At 39.7% G+C, this 23,384-nt stretch overlaps 1 protein-coding gene across 2 annotated transcripts in view; it reads left to right on the plus strand.

The window, feature by feature from the left end:
- Window positions 1-148: 148 nt before the first annotated feature.
- The window catches only part of TPH2 (tryptophan hydroxylase 2), a 69,380-nt gene continuing 46,144 nt past the window's right edge, over window positions 149-23,384 (plus strand). The window contains exons 1-8 of one of the 2 annotated variants that reach the window (XM_014879069.2): window positions 149-288; window positions 3,070-3,222; window positions 5,443-5,626; window positions 5,737-5,837; window positions 8,646-8,713; window positions 14,678-14,874; window positions 16,601-16,736; window positions 21,591-21,717. In XM_014879069.2, coding sequence (XP_014734555.2) covers window positions 184-288; window positions 3,070-3,222; window positions 5,443-5,626; window positions 5,737-5,837; window positions 8,646-8,713; window positions 14,678-14,874; window positions 16,601-16,736; window positions 21,591-21,717 — 1,071 coding nt within the window. In that variant the 5' untranslated portion in view covers window positions 149-183. The remainder of the gene's footprint in view (window positions 289-3,069; window positions 3,223-5,442; window positions 5,627-5,736; window positions 5,838-8,645; window positions 8,714-14,677; window positions 14,875-16,600; window positions 16,737-21,590; window positions 21,718-23,384) is intronic. The other variant, XM_088164946.1, reaches the window with a different exon arrangement.

Below are 23,384 nucleotides of genomic sequence, written 5' to 3' on the forward strand. Positions count from 1 at the left end.
CCGTCCCGCCCCGGCTGCTGAGGCGAGCGGGGACCTTGAGCGTCCGCCTGCGGGCGGCTCTCGTCACCCGGAGACGGGTGTCCCCTAATCGTGTTTCCATCAGCCCCGGCGGGGGCGTATAAAGGGAGCGGGCGAGGCGAGGCGGGCAGAGCGCGGCGCTGCCCCCCGCCCGCCGCCGGCCCCATGCAGCCCGCCATGATGATGTTCTCCAGCAAGTACTGGGCGCGCCGCGGCTTCTCGCTGGACTCGGCCCTGCCGGAGGAGCGCCCCGCCGCCGGCAGCCTCACCGTAAGTGCCGGGCTCCGAGGGGGTTCGGGGACCCGGGTTCCGCCGAGGGGTCGGGTTCCGCCCGGGTTCCGCCCGGGCCCGGTGCCAGGCAGCCGTGCGTCCCCCGCCTTGCTCCTGGCTTCATGGTCCCGTCTGCAGTTTCTCAGCAGCTGCAGGGGCCGGTGAAACTAAACTTGTGCTGTCGAATCGGTCCCCGTTCTAAACGCTGCCTTAAAAGTGTCATAAAGAACAGAAAAAGTTTCGTTAGCAGTAAAATCCTTACTGCAGAAATGAACCGTATTGCTACTGGAATAATAGAAAAGCATCGGGTCCGGCTCAGATGGTTTTAAATGCTTGGATTTTGGAAGTGCTTGGTTAGTCCAGCGGGCTGTATACATCAGCAGAGACTGCCTTTTCAGGGCACTCGTAAGCCTCCCAGCACGATCTGTAAAGCGTTTTTGGCAGGACTCAAGAGCCCCCGCTCGGCGTTGGTGCCGGTGGATTTGCTGCTGCGTTCCCGGCAGGGGTGCAAGGACAGGTGGGAACACCGGGCACTGTTGAAAAACTCAGGAGATAGAAATGGTTCTCTGCCAGGAGATAGAAATGGGTGCAACAGGTGCTTGGGTGTTTTCTAGCATGGGATAAATTTCTGTATGCTAACAGGTAAGTGTATGTGTGACTAAATAAGGCAACCTGCTCTGAATACGTGAAATGTTTAGGATTATGAAGACTGATTACTATAAAATATTGTAACAGATGAAGATGTTTATCACTTGGGTAAAAACAGCAGAATATACGGGCTTGTACCAGTTCTGAATTGGCCGACTATTGTCTTTATAGTCTTTATTGTCTTTATAGTAAAACGTGGACTATCTCTGTTTCTACATGCTCAGCTTCTATTGAAAACATTGAATTGAGTAAAATGTTTTACTGTCTTTATATATGAGTTACTTTCTTCACCGAGTTCTGCTGTAAATGTCTTCTTTTCCTGAGGACTGGCACTTGTTCCAGGTAATTAATTTGCATTAGGAAAGTTGGTCTGTTAGTCGCTGTTTAATTATGAAGTGTACTAATGAATGTGGCTAATAATTACTTTGAGTAATGATCTCTTCAGAGTGTAAGGGAACTTGTGACAAGCTTGGGAAGTGCCGAGTGCCCTTGTTTTCCAGAGGAACTGACAGTATTGAGATTCTCAGATGCTCGGTTGACTCCATGATCACGGTTACAAAGCCTCTAGAAAGCAGCACATAGACATTTTCACAGATGCTGTAAAAGCAGCACCTTTGTCACTTTATGCGGGGTTTGTGTGCTTTGTTGCATGTGAAAAGGACTCTGCCAAAACCCAAATATTGCTGAAGTTAAAACAAAAGTGACCTTCCCCATAAACTATCCCGGGGCAAACCTCCTACCATATCTGGTAGGAACAGAATCATATAAGCTCAATTGCTAAAAAATAAACATGTGTGAAACCATTCATGTATCATTCTGCAAACAAATTGGTTTTCCAGATTGTTTACTTGTATTCTAATAAATGATGAGAAAAGACCACAGAGTCTTCCTCGTATGTCCTGTACCTAGTTTAAACATTGTTGGTTCCACCTGAGCCATTTAAAGAGTATTAAAAGATCTGTTTAAAAAGCTGAATTTTCAAGTTATTTTCTGTAAGCTGTTTTAGAAATTACTGAAGGACAATTTAATCTATTTGAAACATTGAAATAGTGTATTTTTTATGTCTATTTTCATATTTCTTATGGATTGTAACAAAACAGCATCTTGTTGGAGACTTAATTTTTCCACTAGTAACAGTCTAGGTATCAGAAAATGCAGGCTGCTTTTTGAAAATCATGGTCAATGCCATAAAAATTATCTATAGAGGCTGTACTGTTGGCATCTCAACAAGATTTAAGCTGATAAAATGACGTTTTTTGGAAAATGCTGACTGAAATTTCATTTAAAGCAGTCTTGGACTCACAGATTGTGAGAAGACTGTAAGAATGGCCAAGGATGGTGTAATTTGCTGTATTTTTTGAATTCCTCAGCTAACTCTTCTTCTATGGTATATAAAGTTTTTCACAATGTGAACAATCAGCCATTGGAATCATCTCCTGAGAGAAGCAGCAGATTCCCCAACACTAGACAGTTTTAAAATTTGGCTGGATTGGTGCTGGGTCACCTTGTCTAGACCATGCTTTTGCCAAGAAAACTTGGACCAGATGATCCTTGAGGTCCCTTCCAGCTTGATGTTCTGTGTTGCAGTCTAAGTACTTCTGTTCTCGTTTGTATAATCAACAGAGGTATTGTTTTCTCAGGAGGAATTGCATTACATGATAACATTAATTGTACTGCAGCAGAGAACATAAAGTTTTGGCTTTAAATATAATAATGGTTAATACAAAAATACAGACCAGTGCACATCTTCATAAATTGACCAGTACAGGTTAGAGTAGCATCCCTGTGATTTTGCAGCAGCATTCAGGTTACAATAACAGATCTGCAGGTTTTACCAGTAATTTAGACTGTCTCCATTTGCTTCACATTTACTTCTAATGATAGTGTTGCCCAAATAATATTGTAATGCATTTATGCTTTTCCTTAGATTTTTTTTTTTTTGGTGTGGACTGGCCTCTTATAGAATCTCTAGCAGCTGCCTTTCACCTGTGATTCTGATTTCAAGTAAACACACAACCTTTTCTTTCAAATTAAGCCAGGATAGGTTCTGTTCAGCTATTTTCAAACAAGAATTTCTCTTGCAGGGAATGCCTGTTTTCATCTGAGATGATCATGTCTTTTATCTGTTTGTAGCTAAACAGATCGAATTCTGGGAAAAATGAGGAGAAGAAAGGCAATAAGGGAAATGGGAAAAGTGAATCTGCTTCTGAAGGTGGAAAGACAGCTGTGGTGTTTTCCTTGAAGAATGAAGTTGGTGGATTGGTGAAAGCTCTCAGACTCTTCCAGGTAACGCTTACAAATCATTTATGCTGGCTGGACTGAGGATGGCTACTGAGGTCAGGCTCTTTGTTGTATCAATCTAATGGACCGTGGCAGGAGCAATAGAGTACAACTACACTCGCTCTGCAGAACTGAATAAAAGTAACTTAAAATTTTATGGACCATTGAACAAAGCATTTTGGGCTTGTAAAGGGTTTTCTGGAATAAAGTTTGACAGTGATGCTGATGTTCACATGATTCACTTTAGGTTTCTGAACACTGTAAATTTGATTTGAAGTTGTCTGTGCAGGCCACAATGAAAGGAGGCACTTTCAGAGAGCAGTTTGGAATCTAAGTTACATACAGTCAGGTGATGCTGGTGGCAGCCTTGCTTGGTTTTGAAATTAGAGATGCTTTGAAGTGTTTGCAGGGTCAGGGTTTTATGTGTCTAACTGGAATGTAAATTGTCAGGTATTGGTTCCCACATGGATCCCCATGCAATCAGTGCTTGTAGGTCAGACTCCTGGTCAGAATGCTTGGAGGTGTGTCTGAGGATCATTTAAGCAGCATGATAAAAGTCTTAGGTTGTTCAGTCTGTGCAGTGAAGAGGAAGTTAGGAGGTGGCTTGGACCTGCCTCTCAGGCCAAACCTTCAGAGGGATGTAAGTGTGGGATCACTGGGCATTACCAGCCCTCAATCATAGCAGCTAGCTCTGGGAGCAGATTCCCAAGGCTGGTGTAGATTAGACATATAGATTCTCCAGGCGAGAAAAAAGAAGTGAGTTAGACCCACAGGAGTGACTCTGCCAGGAAGAAGAGTGTTTGACAAAGAGGGGAAGCCTAAGTGAGTGAACAGAAGTTGCAGTAAGAGCTGTGTTTTCAATGCAGCTGTTCTCCAAGGGTTAAGTGTCTGACTGCAGCCTGGCTGAAATCCTCGTGTGGGTTCATACCTGAAATTCTGGATTTAAACGTCTGCTACCCCTTCTTTGGAAAAGGCATAGAACTCACTGTGGTCTCTTAAAATGTGTTTGGAGGATGTGGCAGGGATATGCACCCCCATCCATGTAGTCACTTAATAATTTAAGTACTGCAGGAGGGAGTGCAGGGTTTTGTTCTCAACTGAACCTAGGGAAGACAAAACTGAATTTGTTATGTGATTGGGTTGCTACACTGTATGTACAGTTATGGAGCGTGCCAGTGAAAGAACTATATCTGTATATCCAGAGGTGTAAAAACAGACACTGCTGGTTGGCTCTACCAGAGGAGACATCCACCTGAAATAGACCTTAATGTGAAATATAGTGGGCAAGTGGAAATACAGAAATTAATTTCTTCCCATTTGGAAGTCAGCAAATATTGTTTTGGCTTCACTGAGTAAGTGCAAGAATAGTGGTGAAAAGTAACAGATAGTTTCTGTCTAGCAAGAAAAAATTGGAGTCCATAGGAGGTCAGCCATCTAATCCAACCTCCTGTCTTGAAGCAAGGCAGTGACACTAGATCAGGTCAGCCACAGCACATTATAGTTATCTGTCCTTGTGTGATACCCATGGCAGACCAGTAGTTGTGATGGGAGAGAGACCCCATGGGAAAATCTTTATACTAGAATTATTTACACTGTGATGTTTGTTGCATGATTTGTGTTTGATGGGGATATTGAAATAGAGAATAAATTGAATTTAGTTTTAATTATGTTACTGTTAACACTTCATGTTATTGATAATTGCACAGTAGATAGGTGAGGATTGATGCACATTTATTCTCATAAAAATATTTTCTTCCTCATGTAGTAAGGTACGTAAAGTAGTATGTTTAATAACATCTGTTTAAAGAAGCACACTCAATTATATTTAAATTAACATTATTATTATTATGCAAATTGCCAACTAACATTGCATCAGAATTAAATATTTATGGCAAAGATAAATGTAAAATTTCATTAAATAAAAAAAATTGTGTTATACTGTCCTCTGTAAGAGATTTTTTTGGTAGATAAAATGAAATAATTACTTGGCTTTCTTAATTTAAAATAATAATTTTATTTTTACTTTCCATGTAAGTTTTTTTTTTGCATCAGTTTTAGTATGTGTCACTGACTAATCTTATAAATAGAAAAAGAGAGTACTTTCAGTAAAAAAGGCCTTTTAATAATTGGAAAACCTTTCCTGAGGAATGTGCCACCAATATCACTCTTCTAGTATTACTCTTCTAGGTATGTCTGTATTTCATCTGTTATTTCATCTTTCCACAGGAAAAACACGTGAGTATGGTTCATATTGAATCACGAAAATCAAAGAGAAGGAATTCAGAGGTGGAAATTTTTGTGGACTGTGACTGCAGTAAGAAAGAATTTAATGAACTAATCCAGTTGCTCAAGTTTCAGACTAATATAGTATCTCTCAATCCACCAGAAAACATCTGGACTGATGAAGAAGGCAAGGCTATTTTTGTATCACTTGGTTTAGACACTGACAGATATTTTGCACAGGTATCTCCATGATCTTACACGTACCAGTACATTCAATTTGCATTCTGTCTCCTACAGATCTCGATTGTGTCCCTTGGTTCCCCAGGAAGATCTCTGAGTTAGATAAATGCTCTCAGAGAGTTTTGATGTATGGGTCTGAGCTGGATGCTGATCACCCCGTAAGTGTAACACAAAATTGTCCTGTAGATGATTTGTCGGGTTATTTGCCAGTCAAATAAAAAGCCTGTTGACTGCTGATTGTTTTCAGAACATGAGGAATGGTTTCTCTTTGGTAGTTTCAGTGAATTCATTGTCCTTTTCTGTAGAAAGATACACAAAATACAGGCCCTCCACAAAACTTATTAATTGTTTAGCAAGTATATCCCTTTTTGTGCTGCTTGCATTTAAAAACAATTTAATTGGTTGATAGAGAGGTTTCAAACTTTAGAGTTTAGGTCAATATGACCTTCAGTTCTGCTAGAAGTAGCTCTTGGGTAAGAATTGCTATTGTCAATAGGTGTCAGAGAAGAAAGAATTATGAAGGAATTATTTGGCACTCAGGAGGTAATTATATGGTAAAAAAGAGAAACATGTTCATGTTTTTGATGAATGCAGTAGACAGGAAGGTGTCTCTCATTGTTTCCTGACTGGTGGCAGGAGACAAGCCTGCATGCACAAGCTGTATCTGTAGTAGGGTCAAATGCACAATGCAGAAGATAGAAAAAGGGGGTTGTTATTGTTTTATTTCTTTTGGCTAATGGCTATAAATGCTTAACCTCTGAGTCTTTAGATGGCAAATAATTGCAAGCATTTGTGTTAAAATATTTTCCCTTTCCATAAATCCAAGTTGCTACCTCTGAATGACTTGACTGAAAGATACTGGTGGTAGAAAGTTATAGATTCCTAAAATAGGCTATATTAAACTGGTACTGTCAGAAATTTCCAGCTGAAGGGAAGTAGGCACTGAATTAAGATATCTGACCATGTGACTGTCTTGTAATGGAATTGGATTAAACTCTAGCTGTAGATGGCAGTTTCCTTTGTTTTTTGTTGCACACATTTTGTGCTGTGGTGGGAGCCCATGCACAGAAGCTGAATGGACACCATCACTAAGCTCCATGGCAGCCCCACTGTCTCTGGTGTCACCTGCCCACGTACCAGCCACAATCATCATCATCCTCACCTTGCTTGGTTCTCAGCCTCCTCTACCATGTGGGAGTCCTTCCCATACTGAGGGCCCATAGTCAGGGAGCACGTTCCTGAATCCTGGTTTCTACCACGTGCTTCTTGATAACAAACTAGGATTTAATTCACATTTTCTCTGAAAGGAAAAGCCTGTTGATTATCTTCAACCATTAACCATAATTTGGTTCAAACAGAGGTTGTAGAGACAACTCATTCCAGCTTTGAGTTTATGGCTGTGACGGGCCATTAGATGCTGTTTTATGTTCTAAGCTGGTACCTTCATTAAATACTTGAGCACTCTGCTGAAAATTTACCTTCAGTTTTACAGAAAACAAAAAAAGACATTTGCATTATATGAATATGTATTTTACACTTGGGAGGACTCTTACAAACACAATTTACACACCATTTGTTAGCCTATGCAGCATGCTAGATGTTAGAAATGGGGTAAGAACCCTGGAATCTGTGACTGTCCTCTCCAGGTGGACACTCCGGGTGCCGGCCCTGCCCCTTAGCAGTGGCATGTATGTGCCAGAGGACCAAAGAGAATTATCCTATTACAGACCCTGTAAGGATAGAGCCACTTCAGCAGCTTAACCTTAACCCACTCCATAATGGCTAATGATTTCAGTCTCAGTTTCATTACACTTGACAGGCTTTTAAATCCCCTGAGCTGTCTTGCATCATGTTCCAGGTCTCTTGAATGGTCTTCAGCTGAGTAACTCAACATTTACCTCAAAAGGTATTAAGGAGACAAGGAGGCTCCCCCAGATTACACCAAATTTTGCCAGTCAAAGAAGCTTTTCTGTGTAGGAAAGTGAAGGTTTGAAGGCTTTCTGTAGTCCTGTGAAATCCTCCCATACTCTGCCCCAGCAGCACAGCTTTGGTTATGGGGCAGTAAAATGTCTTCTGAGTTTTATGGAAGCTCATACAAGTATTTAAAATTAAGCAATGTTATCTTTTCATTTGTTTCAGTGTTTTGCATTTGTCTATGTGAGCAGTAAGGAAAAGAGATATTTTAATTTTCAGCTTCGACTGGGGGAAATTTAAATGCACTTTCTGGCCTGCTAACTGGGTAACTTAGATAACTCTTTACCCTTTTTTATCTTCAAGAGGTTGGCAGTTCTACTTTGAAAATAGTTTTCTCTTCTTGTAGTCCAAACTTGAAGTGTCATTATATTTTATAGATATAGAAGAGATCTTGTTCTAACTTTGAATAGCTCAAAGAGCTGTAACTGGCCAGCATGTGTGTGTTATACAACTCTTTTGCTCTTAGTATGGCAAAGATGTGAGCCTACTGTAGCCCACGAGGTAGAGCCCTTCCTTTGTAACTCAAACTGGTCCTCCAGCTGATGGTTCATTTCCTAATGTGTTGGTTAAGATGGCAACTGCTGAAATAGGAATCTTCAAAATGAATTTCACATGATCTTTAGATGCATGATTCTAGTGAAGAGAGATGTATTAAGAATAGGTAGATTATTGTGCTATGTACCTGTGAGTAGATCTCAGTTCAGATCAAGGAAAATGTGAGTGAGATAAAAGGACAGGAAAAAAATTTCCTTTTTCAACATCTCGGATGAATGACTGTACCTATGCACAAAACTCTCTTGAAAGAACTCCTGTGGAACTCTGGTTAAGAAAAAAAAGAAAAAAAAATCCTTTCTCTTGCAGTCCAGTCGACAGTGTTAATCAAAATACAATGCAACTAAGTAGTAAAATAAACACTTTAATGATTTATTTTATAATTCTTACAGCTAATTTTATGTCCTTACTGTAAATTACTCTCTTCTTCTTTGCTTAAGGGATTTAAAGACAATGTCTACCGACAGAGAAGAAAGTACTTTGTGGATGTTGCCATGAGCTATAAATAGTAAGTACTGGCATAATTCTTCCCTGTGCTGCTGACTAGTTAGAATTCATGCTCTACTTAATTCTGTAGGATGAAGTTTAACAGTAGACAAAGTCATCCTTTAAGCTTTGACTAGTTTAGTGTAGGCTATAAATTACAAACCTGATGCTTGGAATCCTGTTACATTTTTTATATAGCTACAGGCAAGTAAAGCATTTGAAAGGCAAGCACTCTCTCTTTTAGCATTTTATTCACAGCTGCTTAAACTTCGGGAAATACTTTGCAGATATTTGCATGTCTTACTGACCAACTGATGCGCTGCTGAATCACACATATCTCGCATCCCTACATAGTTGGAAGAGCTCACTAAACCCCAAAATTATTTTATTTTGATACACATTCTATACTGGGCTGAGGCCAATTGCATGAGGTTCAACAAATCAGGTGCCAGGTCCTGCATTTGGGTCTCAACAACCTGCAGTGCTGCAGGCTGGGAGAAAATTATCTGGAAAGCTGCTCAGTGGAAAAGGATCTGGAGGTGCTGGTCGGCATCTGACCATGAGCCAGCAGTGTACCCAGGTGGCCAAGAAGGCCAAAGGCATCCTGGCCTTTATCAGAAATGGTGTGGCCAGCAGGACCAGGACAGGGATTCTCCCGTGTACTCAGCACTGACGAGGCCACACCTCGAGTCCTGTGTCCAGTTTTGGGCCCCTCATTGTAAAATGAACATTGAGGTGCTAGAGAATGTCCAGAGAAGGGCAATAGAGATGGTGAAGGGGCTGGAACTCGAGTCTGACGAGGAGTGGCTCAGGGGTTATTTAGTCTGAAGAGAAGGAGGCTCAGGGAAGACCTTATCACTCTCTAGAGCTGCCTGCAAGGAGGTTGTGTGAGGTGGGGGTTGGCCTCTTCTCCCAGATAACAAATGACAGGATGAGAGGAAATGGCATCAAGCTGCACAAGGGTTTAGACTGGTTATTAAGAAACTTTTTTATTGAAAGAGTGGTCAGGCGTTGGAGTAGGCTGCCCAGGAAAGTGGTTGGATCACCACCCCTGGAAGTGTTCAAAAGGTGTTTGGATGTGGCACTTTGGACAAGGTTTAGTGATAAACATAGCACTGTTGTGTTAACAGTTGAACTTGGTAATCTTGGAGACCTTTTCCAACCTTCGTAATTGTATGATTCTACTGGATGCTGCAAAATGCCATTTATCGGTTTTACCAATACAGCTCGAAATTTCTTAGAATTTAGTCAGTGCATTTCTGTGTACTTACAGAAGCTGGTGGCTGTGCACAAGTACACTGCAAGTGTTTTCTCATTCTGATTTTTTATTCCCCATTTCAAATATCGGTATTTTCAATTTGCTACAGTCCCTGGAAGTTAGGAAACTTGCCGTTCTACCTACAAACACCTATTGTGTTGCAATTTTCTTGTCACAGAAGCACTCAACTAGTTCTAATCCTACTCTAGGTTTTATTTGCAACAGGTTTAAGCCCTCATTCTCAAGAGAAAGAACATATTAATTTCATGTTATTTTCCATTTTCTTCTCTACACTTCTTCAGGGTTTTCATTTTTTCTCCTTTGAGATTTCTACCTACATGGTTTAAGAATATGAAACGTGCAAATTTTTTTTTTCCACTTATGGGAGGCACAGCCTGTCAGAAATCAAGTCAAAACTGAATTTTTGAAGGTTTTTCAGTATAAGGCTATTATACAGCCTGCAGAAGGCTGGAGGGACAGAAGGATTAAGTCTGTTTTGTGACCATATAATTCTGTATATATTTTTCCTTTACTTTTGTCCCCTGCAAGTCATTAAGCTATTACCAGACTTACACTGTGTAGGTGCTAGTGTTCTTTCCCCTTTCTTTCTGCCCACACTGGTGTTTGTTTAGCTGACATCCATCCAGCACACTGAGCTGCTGCCTGCTGGGGCAGGTGTTTATTGGTAGAGAAGCTTTCTAGGCTGCCCAGGTAAGCCCTGAGTTTAGCCAGCTTTCAAATGTAAATTGAGATTGCTTTTTTGTTAGAACGTTTGTTTAAAGCTGATTGATTTCTTATCTTTCTTTTAGTCTAATGCTTGCAGTGAAGTTACTGTTTCTTGCCTAGCATTTACTGCAGTGTGAAATGTCAAGTGGATACCTGTGGATGGGGGCAGGCTGTGAGTGCTCTTAGGCTCTTTCAGTAAGAGGGATAGTTCTCCATTTATCCATGATGGTAGCAGTAGTGCCGTGCATTTCACAGCTGCGAACTTGCTGGTAAGATCTTCCTGCTCCCTCTCAGCTGCCTAATTGCTGGAAAGGTGATGCAGCTGGTTTGCTAAGCAGTAGTTGGTCTTCTGCTTCAAAGTGTGCCTTTTTTTTCCACCCTGAAACCAGAAGAGAAACAACTTTTTGCAAAATAACATAAAGTAATTCTGCATATTTCCATAAAATAAAATAAATAAAGGAAAGGAAAACCTTTTCCTACTTCAGATTTTGAAGGCTTAAGAACGTTTTTGCAGGCACATTACAAAAACTATGCAATCCAAACCAGAAGTTATTTGAGGACTTCAGTTCAGATGTACTCCTTTGTTCCACTTATCTTTTCAAACCTTTAAAAGATTTCAAACTTGTCCTATTATTATAAGCAGAAAGAAAATAAGAGGCTTCGAATACTCTTAGCCAGGAACCAGAAAAACTGGGAGACCCGTGCTTAGGACAGTTACCTAACGTGTCAAAAATCTCATTCATACTTCGGGTCTCCTGCACTGCTTGTCCTTACCCCCAGGGCTGTGCTGCATCCATTGGTCTGTACAGTCAGTTTGGGTATCCATGGAGAGACAAGCCAGGGAGACAGCCCAAGCCATGCTAAGGAAAGGAAAATCAGCTCAGGGAAAGCTGTGCTGCTACAGCTGGGCTCTTTCTGCTACCCATGCTGTGGAGCTGAGAGTTACTATAGATGTCTTGACACTACATCACAGTCGCATCACACTCTCTTCTGTTGTCTAATGACTATTTACTTATTTCTACTAAAGGAACAGCTCTTTTACAAGGGCTAGTCTCCTTGGGGAATAAACATCTCTCAGTGTCTTCCAGGCAAGTGACTTTCCTAATCACTTACTGAGGCTTGATGAGTTTCTGCTTTTCATTTTCCATTGTAAAAAAACCAACAACCCACATTTTTTTCCTTAAAAAGCTCCAGAGATTTGGCTGCAAGGAATTGGCTCCATAAAAAGTTGAGTTGAAAATCTCAGATCAGCATTTTCTTTATGAATTTCTACTGTTCTATAGTGGTAGATGCTTTACTTTCCTTGAACATAAATTGGTGTCTGTAATGAAGAGAGAGAGAGAAAAACATTACCAAGGAACTTGGAGGAGCAGATATTTGCTGGAGCTTGCTGGCTGAAAAGACATGTTAATAGAGCACAGCAGTGAGGATCAGCTGTATGAAATAAATGGACCAAAAAAGCCATAAAAAACCATATTCCTCCCTCCTTCACTTAGCTTCTATCCTAAAGATAGTGAAAATGCATTAATCTTGCTAATTAGTCCTTTGAGACTGATTAGGGTTTGGAAAAGTGTTGAGAAAATTAAATCTGTAGGAAACATAAGATGTTTAAGAGGGAATTAATAACATGAGTTGATAGCTCATGACCATGGCAAAATGGAAAGACCCTATTTTAATAAGGAGAAATAAAAATTCAGATTAGGTTAGCTTGTAGAGTCGTCTTAACCACAAGGCAACTGGCTATGCAGATTGGCCATTTCCATGATTTATTGAAATGTTTGAGTGCAAGGTGGGTCTTGTATGTTGAAATAGGAAGGTAAGAAATAAGAAGTTTGCAGAGCTGAGGGAAAAAGGCATAGATCCTCCCACAAATCTGGCTGCTTTGATTCTCTCTATAAAGAAAGCAGTATCATGATCAGCTGGAAATAAGATCAGCTCTCCTAGGCATAAAGCCTATTAAGGAATTAATGTTCAGTGAACCTTACTTCAGTACTAATGAATTAATTGAAACAATAACTAAGTTATAAACCTTTTAGAGAGCAGTGAACCAGCTTCAAATCCTTGATTGTGTTTATGCCTTTCTAGTGACAGGCTAAATAAAACATGAGCTTTTCCACTGGTAGAACATATCTTCCTCTTCAATGTGCCAGTGCTGACCCACACTGGTAGCATCCATGGTAGAGGTCAGGCCTGAGGAGGAGGGATGAGGCTGGGTATTCTGACAAACCCAAGTGCATGGAGTAGCAACTTGCTTGTATCTATCTTGTATGGCACAATTCAGAATAGCTGTGCTGTGCTTTTCATGAGCTGAGAGGCAGCTTAAGGCTGATGAAGTGTTAAGAGGGAAGACAGATACTAGACCTGAAGGACTGTCTCCCACTGCAGGATGGGCACAGACCCAGTGCAGCTTCTGCAGATGAGAAATACTTCACTAAATGTGTTGCAATTCTTGTCATGTCTGCAAAAGTGGCTGGCAGGGAGCTGGTGCATGTATTGGATATTCAGCCGTCCCTATCAAGTACGAGCACCTCATACAAAGTTGCCTTTGACTGACAGATAACTGCTGTGGATCAAAATCCTTTGATATCATGAAAGGCAAGGGGATTAAATGGTAAGTTTTCAATAAAGATGAGGGGACGACCACAATGAATGTAGGGCAGATGATCCTCTCTTGTGCATGTAGAGACTGCATAGCAGCAATCAAATATGACATGAGGGCTTATTCCTTGTTAACTTGTACAGTGGAGACAGGATTATGAATTGAGCAACAGCTGCCAGCAAGAGCCCAGCACTGCGGTTCTCCTGCTGCAGCGGGGTTGCCTGTGCCTGACATGCCTGTCCAGCTGTGTCTGTGGCACTGGGGAAGCTGCAGCACTGGGCTGAGAGTGCCCGTGTTGCCAGCCCTGTGGCAGGACAGTGAGAGATAAGGACTGATGGAGCGGAGGAGGATGCTGTGAATCCCTTTGGCAAGCTGAATATCGTTACAGTGCGGCAGAAGATGCCTGAGGAGAAGGCAGATTGCAGAGATTACATATTCTAGATTGTGAATATTAAACCTAGAGGAACATTATAACATTTCTAGGGGCAATGAATGACATGAGATGATGGTCCATGACCATGCCATGAGAAATTCCTTACAGCTAACCACAAGGCAATGCAAGTTGGAAGGAGCTCTTTGCAATGTTCACACTGTCAGTCAGTTTTGAATTAACTGTAACTACTCAAGGCAAATTTTGTGTGTTAGAAACAGATTTTCAGGTAGCCTGGAAGTCTCCTGCCTTCCAATGTCTGTACGTATGTGCAAGCGGGAGGGGGCAGAGGAACAGGGCAGACTTAAAACTAAAGGAGAGATGTATTTAAAGGCTTCATTTCCTCTCGGCTCGGGTCTGGCTCTGAGATGAGCTTTCTCATAATGTATTCCTGCATGAATTCAAGGTTCCAAATGTATCTGTACATGTAAGCAACTCTCTAAGCAATAAATACACATTTTTAAATTGGATCCATACAGTTCTAAGCATCTATATAATTGCCTAATCTTCACCCAGCATTTGATACTGCGTGAATATAATTTATTTTAAAGAATGGATAGAGAATGCAGTCTGCTGAAGGTCTTACTCAATCTACACGTTAGACTGAATCAGGATCTTCAGCCATCCACTTGCAAAGGTACCAGTGGCAGCAAGTGGAGAAATATCAGTCTGGTATAGGAACATGGTATATAAGAAATCCATCTTTCCACTGTGATACGTAACAAGATTAAGAAGTAATGAGATTGCTTAGTAAGAAACACAGTTCTTAAGGAAATGATAGAATAAGTACATTATAGTATCAAGAAATAATACTAAGGAAGGAACATCAAGCTGTCAATTAAAAATAATTCAAATAGTTTCAATAGTCTCATTTGCCTTTATTTAAATATAACTTTTTGTGGAAATGTTGCTATCTACCATCTGTCTACAGTCAGGTTGTATTCAGTTGTATTTTATATTTTTTCTCCAATAGTGGTCAGCCCATTCCCAGAGTGGAGTACACAGCTGAAGAAGTTAAAACTTGGGGGGTAGTATTTAGGGAACTCAGTAAACTTTATCCCACCCATGCTTGTCGTGAATATTTAAAAAACTTCCCTCTGCTGAGCAAGTACTGTGGATACAGAGAAGATAATGTTCCTCAGTTGGAAGATGTTTCTATTTTTCTTAAAGGTAAGATTCATATTTGGTTTATCAGTAGATATGGTTTCATGAAAACACTTTTTTTTTTTGGTTAATATGGAGTACAAATCACATTGAGTGAAAAGACTCAGCATTGTCAGTGGCCTTTGGTTTAGCCTAAAGTATCATTCTGGTTTTGGAGTTCTCTGTGGCAGAGAGTTTATTGAGTCAAGACAGTTTTATATAGATATTTGCAGGTATGAAATGGAGAGAAAGGCATCAGCTGAACATGTAAAGCACGATGTTATCTTGTGCAGGGAGAAAATCCTTTGGTATGGTGAAAAGGAAAAGCTGAGTTAGAGCTACTCTCTCATTGCCACAGATAGGGACTTCTGATAACTGCACTTGGCATCCCCCAAATATCCAGGCAGGAAAAAGAGGGAGTCAAATGCCAAGATAACTGAATTTAAGGAGGAGAGCAGGTTTGGCACACTTGTGCAGCCTGATGAATTGAGGCTTCCTGAATGCTCGAGACCTAATGAAGCTAGTCCTTATATTTGTGTGTTGAAAAAGATGTGTTGGACATTGTAGGTGATGTGGTGCTTCTCTTTAATTTTATTTTTTAAAGGATCAGTGTATTACATATTTAAGTTTGAAAATAAATTCTCATTTTTCATTTGTAATGGAAATGTATCCCATGTGGACAATGTGGCAGACATGGAGTTGTGTTCAGCTCTAGAGGAAAAGCCACGAAAGTGTTAATTTAAGAGTTTAATTTCTTCTCAAAGGTCCTTTTAGATATATGTATTTGTTTCTTAAACCTCTTACTCAGGAACTGAAATATTATAAAGGTGTGTGTTTGAAAAAAACCCAACTTATGTGCTGGTAAGAGAATAATTAGCAAATATATATATGGACAAGTTAAAGGAAATACATAATTTGTAATGACAAGCTTACTTTCCTCAGCCTGTGCTTCATCCATAATTCTTGTTTGTGAAAACCTGCATTTACTAATAGCTGACTCATCATTCTTTTACTTTGATTGTGTCCTTATGTGTCACTCATGTACTGTGTTACGATCTCTAAGGATTGATACCGAATTGTACAGATTTTTTCTCCCTAGCTAGAAATTCAAAATCTCACACTTCTTTCAGAAATATATTTTCAGACTACATAGAGCAGGTAGTAATACCTGTTGCAGAAAAGCTTGTAACCTTGTCGTGTAAAAACTTTGAAAGAATAAAGAATGAATTTTTGAGAGAAACATACTTTTTGAAGTCACTGAGTCTGAAGCTGTTTCGCTCTGGGACTAATCTAAAAAAATAACACTGTTAAATATTTCAGTGAGGACCTCAGTTATAAAAAACAGTATTTTATTGACACAAAACATATTTTATCTGTAAAAATAAGGACAGATTTGTTTTAATCCTATTCTGTTCTGTTTGTTTTTTAATGTATTTTGCACGTTTTCCAATATGGAAACTTCTCTCCCATTTGGTACCAGACATAAAAATTCTACAAACGTCACTATGGTACCTTTGCAATTTTTTCTAGACAAAGATATTCAGACCAACTTTGAAATACCTCAAGCTGCTTTCATGATACATATGCTAGCAATGCAAAATACTTCTTGAATGTAATAATTGAAAATGATGGGTGGTGATCGTCAAGATTCTTTATGTCATGCTTCTGGTAGAATAATTAACAGCAGATCTGTCACCAGAAAGTGATAGAGTGATCTATGTAATACGGTCTTTTATTATCTCTTTCACTTCAGAAAGGTCTGGCTTCACAGTGAGACCAGTTGCTGGGTACCTGTCTCCCCGTGACTTTTTAGCTGGCTTAGCATACAGAGTCTTTCACTGCACTCAGTACATACGGCACGGCTCAGATCCCCTCTACACACCCGAACCGTAAGTTGCTGCCTTTGCTTTAGTTCTGAAAAGTCATGCTCAACAGTTCCTTAAAAGAACCAATTGAATTTGCCAAGATTGAAAAGAGGAACCTTTCTACAAAATGTGTAATTCTTCTTATCCTGTTGATGACAAAATTCTTCACAAGCCAGACTTCAATTCAAAGATTTTTTGATTTTTACAAGTGTCTTAAATAACTGGGTTATTTATTTAGTGGGTCAGAAATACTATTTCAATTATATTTCAGTGGAAAATGGAGTTTTCACCTAAAATTTTTGAAAAAGCATCTTCTGTGTTCCTATTTTTATTTTTTTTTGGACCGGGTTGCAAAGATGAACTTCATTTTGCTCCTATAACAACACAAGCAAGACATGGGGCACTATTCTCTTACCAACAGAGAATATTCGATATGAAGCCTGTTACAGGGAAATTATGACAGAAATAATAAACCCTTTAATTATGACTTTTATGGGATAGCATTGCAGCTTTTCCAAAACAGAATATTGAGAGTTCGTATGAAATATTTTGGCACATGGTCTTTTGATGAAAAGTGGGGAAAAAGAAGATCAAAGAGATTGTAGTTCTTGTCTTGTGTTATGTATGTTGTATTCTGTGCAGTAATAGTACAGTAGATGCACAATACAATAGAACAGTACATGCCATTTAGATAATATGGAGGTAGTTTTACCAAAGGTATCTGCTGATCTTGTAACCACGAGAACGGCATTTTTGCAGTGAATCAGTTTTCAGGCAGTTAACATTAAATTGTAGCTGTTTAATCAGCTTGAACTACTTGGCTGTGTTTGATTTTTTTCCAAATTTGCACAAAGGATTCATACGTGTATATTCAGCTCCAGACCTGCAAACATTTGGACTCATGCCTAAGTTTGATTTCATGAATTGACTGCCGAAACCATGGAGTAATATTTTTGAATAGAAAAGGTTTAATGGCACGGCATACTAAGCTGTATCTAAAAATGTGGTCGCTTTATTCTGGCAGGAGTCACCAGGTGGTGCTGTTAGACACTGATCTACCTTTTTTCTCAGCATCTGAACTGGGCAAAGTACTTGCTGAAATGCTCTGAGGCTAGCTTTGTGTGCGTGTTTCTTTTGGAAAGAAGGTGGTGATCCCTGAAGGAATTCTGTCACTTCTATAACCTCAGTAATTAGAACTTAAATCTCTTATATTTGTAGACAAATAGATAGAACGGAAAACCTTGAAAGAAGGGCTTGGACGGAAGGAAGGGCTGAACCTCTTCTAGCCTATTTAAAAAATATCTGTAGATATTTCAAAAAAATAAATGATACAAGGGAAGTACCAGGCTTTGCATCAATGATTTCCTCTCCTGTGGGAAGCCAGTATTTCAGGCCGCAGCATATACCAGTATTCAGCAAAAGAATGATGACGTTTATTAACTTAGTACAAACTAAAAGAACATTTTCATCTACTGATAAGAGATTTAGGTACATAACTCCAACAGGATAAAGGCAATAACATCTTCCAGGAAGCAATTAAGTGTGTCTGTGCTTTTCCTGATGTTCTCTGGTTCATTGATTTGTGTATTTGAGAGCCCTGCAGTTTTCAGGATGCTGATTACATCCAGAATTATGCAGTGGATCATAGGTGATGCTTAGCAGTAATGGCAGCTGCTTTTTTGGTAACCTTTCTGGTCATGCTGTCTGGAAAACAGCTGAATAATAATAACAGTTGAGTTAGAATGAAGGTTTTTATTCCTCATTTGGGCTGAACTTAAAAATATGGTCTTAACATCTCTAAATATGACTAACAGAGGATTTAAGTCGTCATTTTCTAATGATGTTATGCCCACTTCTTGCAGACCTACTGGTTCACATTAGTCAAGTAATGTGTGCTGGCTTTCAGGAACTCCATAGGAAAATTTTGAAAATCCCTTTTAAAATGTGTTCAGGTTTTATTCCCTAACATAGAAGATATAGTAAGTGTTACCAGAAGTGTAGAGTAAAAACCTGGTGCTTTTTAAAATCAGTGGCAAAAGTAAATTGACTTGAGTGGGGACAGCTCTTCATCTTCTGCAGTAGCTTCAATGCCGTGAGATCTCCTGGGGCCATAATGAGGTTTGCTGCAGGTCCCTGGCTGGTGAATGTTTAATTTCAATGATATAAACCTGGTAAAAAGGCTCCCTTTGACTTATGTGGGCTTTCTGTCAGCACACCCAGGCTACAGAGCTAGATACAAATTAAAGAGTTCATTTGGTTTGATCTGTATCACTACCATATGTATTTTAAAACATATTTCTTCCTGATTTTAATTATGTTTCTACTACATTCACAGAGCTCTGTAGATTTCTTCTGCTTTAATAACTAATTTACTCCAAGAAAAATCTTTTGCTGTGGAAAGTGCATTACAAAATTCTTATTTTCTCGGAGCAATGTGTGTGCATAAATTAAAAGAACTTAATTATTTTCAGAATAAGACAAAACAAAAGAATCAAGCCTTGGTAATTAAGTGAAGAATTATGTTGTTTAGACTATCTATAAAGGGCCAGACTGGCTGGGAAGTCTAAAAGACTGCAATGACAATCCCAAATGCTGGTTCATGTTTCTGCCTGAAAGATTTTGTGGGTTTAGGGGTTTTTTTGTTCATATGCTTTTTGCTTTAAGCTCCCCTCTTTGTAACTGCACGTTCAAAATACTACTTTGCATAGCTTTAATGGAAGAATCTTCAAGCTAAAGGCATGAGAGAGCCTCCTCATTCTTTTTCCCTTGCCAAGAGAGACAAGTTAATGGGATTAGGCTTTGTCTGTTCTTATTTTGTCTGCAAGAATGGGCATAACAAAGACCATGTGTCCCAGTACAGAACTGGGATTAAATCATCTTTTCTTATTTGTTTCTGGGGGTTTTGGCTTCAGCACAGAAAAATAGAGATGTAGGCACTCACTCAGGTGTCAGTAGTAGTGATGCTGCTGTGGAAGCCTACCTGCAGATGAGTGTGCTTACCTGGAGCCAGGAACTTGGAGCTAGTTTCACGGTTGGCTTCTGCTTGAACTACTGATACAAAGCTAAATATATCTGGACTGATGGAGTGTAGCACAGACGCTCAGCAATTCGTCTCGGTTTGCCTGGTGGAGGTAAAAATTGGTGTGCTGGACTTCCAGAGAATGGGCTTTGTGGCCTGTTTTTATGTTGGAAGTTGATGGTTGGAGAAATTAGGTTCCTCCAGTGAATTGCTTGGTACTGGGAAATGATGTGGCTGTCAGACTGCAAGCTACATTTCCCAGCTGTCCTTTGCATTGTTAGTGAGCTAAATCTTGCAGGATACGATAGAAGAATTTGTTGTGATTGGAACTGAATTAATTAAAGACTGGCCTTTAGCTTTGATGATTATCCAGTCAAGTGATGCAAACCACCTCCTGAACAAAGAAATGGAGGCATGCAGAGCTAACCAATTTTTCCAGTCTGTGTCTGAGAATGGGACTACAATCTAGACGATGAGTCTCGTTGAATGAATTGCTCACACATGAAATTGGCTCAAACTTGTCACACAGGACTTCAGAGTGATGCTTGTCTAATCAAAAAATGTGACTGTAACATGAGAAAAAGTTGCTCTGCATCTGTCAGTGAGACCATTTGGACCGAGAAGGAAGACTTGTACGTGTCCCTCTGGTATTGGAACTGTATTTGATACACTTTTGGTGAGGCAAACTAGGAATACCAAAAACTTTAATCTTCATTTGCATATTGAGAAACTTCTGTTTGCTACTATCTACCTACACATTATTGGTTCAGACTTCTTGGTGAAGATACTGAGTAAGAAGACTTTAAATTATATAGAAGGTTGTTTTTCTGTTCATGATTTATTTGAAATGTCATGTTCTGTGACTTTTCAAAAAAAATAGTTTATAAAAGACAAATTGGATGATTTTGGGTAGAAGGCAAAAAACTTGATGTTTTCTCCCTGCCTTTAAAACATTTGTTTACCGCTTAGGGTAAAAAAAAAAAAAAACAGAAAAGGAAAAAAGAGAGAAATGTCTTTGAAGAGACAAAAGCAAAGGAAATGTCAGATTGGATTTTTAAAGTGAACTTTACTACCAAGTCCATTATTTCCAGCGAACAAATGCAGCAAAACTTTCAGAATTGTTTGAAAGCTTTTGTAGATGATGCATGTGCACTTCCGTTAGTGGTTTTTTGTACACTTATGTCTGCACTTTGTCATGACTAACAATGCACTTACAGATGTGAACAGCTGTTCTTTTTGAAATGATTTGGATTCTTTGCTTTTTCTGAAATCTGCTTGCTGAAAAGTAGACTGCATAACAAAAGTACCCAGTAATTGCAGTAGGATCTCATGACTAAACGAGAAATTTAGCACAAAGAAACCTCTGTAAACATTGCCCCAGGTTTCTGGGGGTGAGTGGCAAAATGTCTGATGTGGAATGCTACCCAGGTGCAGAAAGAGGAATGGACAAAAGGAAGAGGGAATGCACTGGATTTTGATTTATGTGGAGGTAAAAGCTGAAAACTGTACTTATGGGACATCTGGCTTTTCTCTGGGCTGTTCAGTCTTCATGTCACCAAGTCTGAAAGATTGTAGTGATCAGACTCTTCCACTCAATCTGGAAATGAGGAGCAAATCACAGAACATCTGGGGTTAAATAATATATAACCTATTTAACAGAAGCAAATGTGTGTGTTTCCACCTGCACGTAGAAACCATATACACAGGGAAGACACTACTGCACTGTAAAAAACATGTTTCATTGTAAGACTTCTAAGGTAGGGGTCAGACCCGTGTAAAATGGCTTATGTTAAATTGATTATGGAATTATTATGGTATTAATTTCTGTAATGACTCTCTTTTCATTTCCATTCCCTTAGGGACACATGCCATGAACTCTTGGGACATGTGCCTCTACTTGCTGATCCCAAATTTGCACAGTTTTCACAAGAGATAGGACTTGCTTCACTGGGAGCATCCGATGAAGATGTTCAGAAGTTAGCCACTGTGAGTCGAAATCTTTTTGTGGCATGCTCTCTCATGTCTCCTCCTTTTTAGCTGATGAACTGATGTGCATTGTCTTATTACAGCTGACTACATTTTCAGGTTCCAGGTGCCTATGATGTGACAGTCACAGAGTTTTAGGTGTTTTTCCATTGTTTTTAAGAAAAGCTGATCACACTAAGTAATCAGTTTCAATTTTCATTTTCCATAATAACCAATTTTCAGGGCTAGCTGAGATGAATTTTCTCTGCTTTAAGGTGCTGGAAACAAGTAAGAAAGGTAAACTTGGGGAAAAAAACCAACATAAAACATTTTGATGTCTACTCTGATTTCTAGACTGTTAGCTCCTCCACAGGTGGCCAGTTTGGCTTTTAGCACTGTACTCATGTTCAGTTTTGCAGCTCTTAATTGTATTCCAGTGTGTGATGGATTTTAAGATGACATTGCATCCTTGCCTGCTGCTCTCCATGGAGAATATGCAGTTACTAAGCCAAGGCTGTGCAGCTTTGATGTAGATCTAGACCAAGTGCCTTAGCCAACATCTGGGAGATGGATTCTATGTTGTATCAAGTGAGTCACAAGCCAGTAGATGGTGTGAGCTGTCTGTGTGTTAAAGCTGTCAGATGCTGCTGAAACTGGAGCCTTCATGGCCTTTGTGTGAGGCGCCCTGTCAAGGTGTCATGGCTCCACTCCTGATTGCTTATCAGCCTTGCTCTATTGCCATATTCCAGTAACTGGGATGCAACCCATCATGACATAAATTAATGACCACTGGTCCTTACCACTTGCTTTGTTCAGTTGCTTAAACTTACTGTATATCTCCTTTGGTGGATCCTGCTAAAACTAATGCAGTAAATAATTTAAAGAACTATATAGGATTTAAAAACTCCGTATTTATAAAGCTCCACGTTTAAACACCTTATCATCTGAAAAATTCTGTGAGATCGAGAAGGGGAATTGGTTGCTTTAAAACTTTTGCAGCATACTGCTGTTCTTCTACACGAGAAGTGCAGTGGGGATTTAAAAGCTTGGAAATAATTGTTGGATATGGAGTCAAATTAAGTTCAATTAAACTGCAGAAGTTTTGATGCGTTGGCTTGGCAGAGGCTTAGAGTTCTATCTGCCAAAAAAGGTGTTTGTACCCCTTTGTTTAATTTGAATCCTGTTTGATTTGAATCTTCTGGCTCTTTCCAGAAGAAGCCACTGAATTTAATCTTCATTCCTTAGTTAGACAGGCTCAATGTCTTCATCATGGCAAACTCCTCTCACATGATTCCAGGTGTGTTCCTTGTTTTTCTAATGGATGTGTCTGGAGAAGAAACCATTGTTTTATGGAGGAATCATGAAAGTTGAGTGGGTATTTCCACATTTGCTTGGGAGGGACTTAGTAGGAAACAGGCCTACCTTGCCATAACATGCAGTCTCAGGAGAAACTACCTAACTGGCTGGCCCTGTAAGTACTTTCAGGAAAATTACATGCCCATATATTTCACCCCAAAATAACTTTGGATGACATGGGCCTGTTGCAGAGGACAAAGTTGGTACTGGGCTGTTTGGGTAGAGATACTAATATAAAGTGACCTCTGTATGTTATATAAATGATTGTACTCCTCCCCCTCACAGAAATTCCCAGTTATGACTGACTGTGTCATCTGAACAATGAGCTGCTC

Source organism: Sturnus vulgaris, chromosome 5, assembly GCF_052056855.1.
Source record: "Sturnus vulgaris isolate bStuVul1 chromosome 5, bStuVul1.hap1, whole genome shotgun sequence".
In the NCBI taxonomy this organism is placed as follows: Eukaryota; Metazoa; Chordata; class Aves; order Passeriformes; family Sturnidae; genus Sturnus; species Sturnus vulgaris.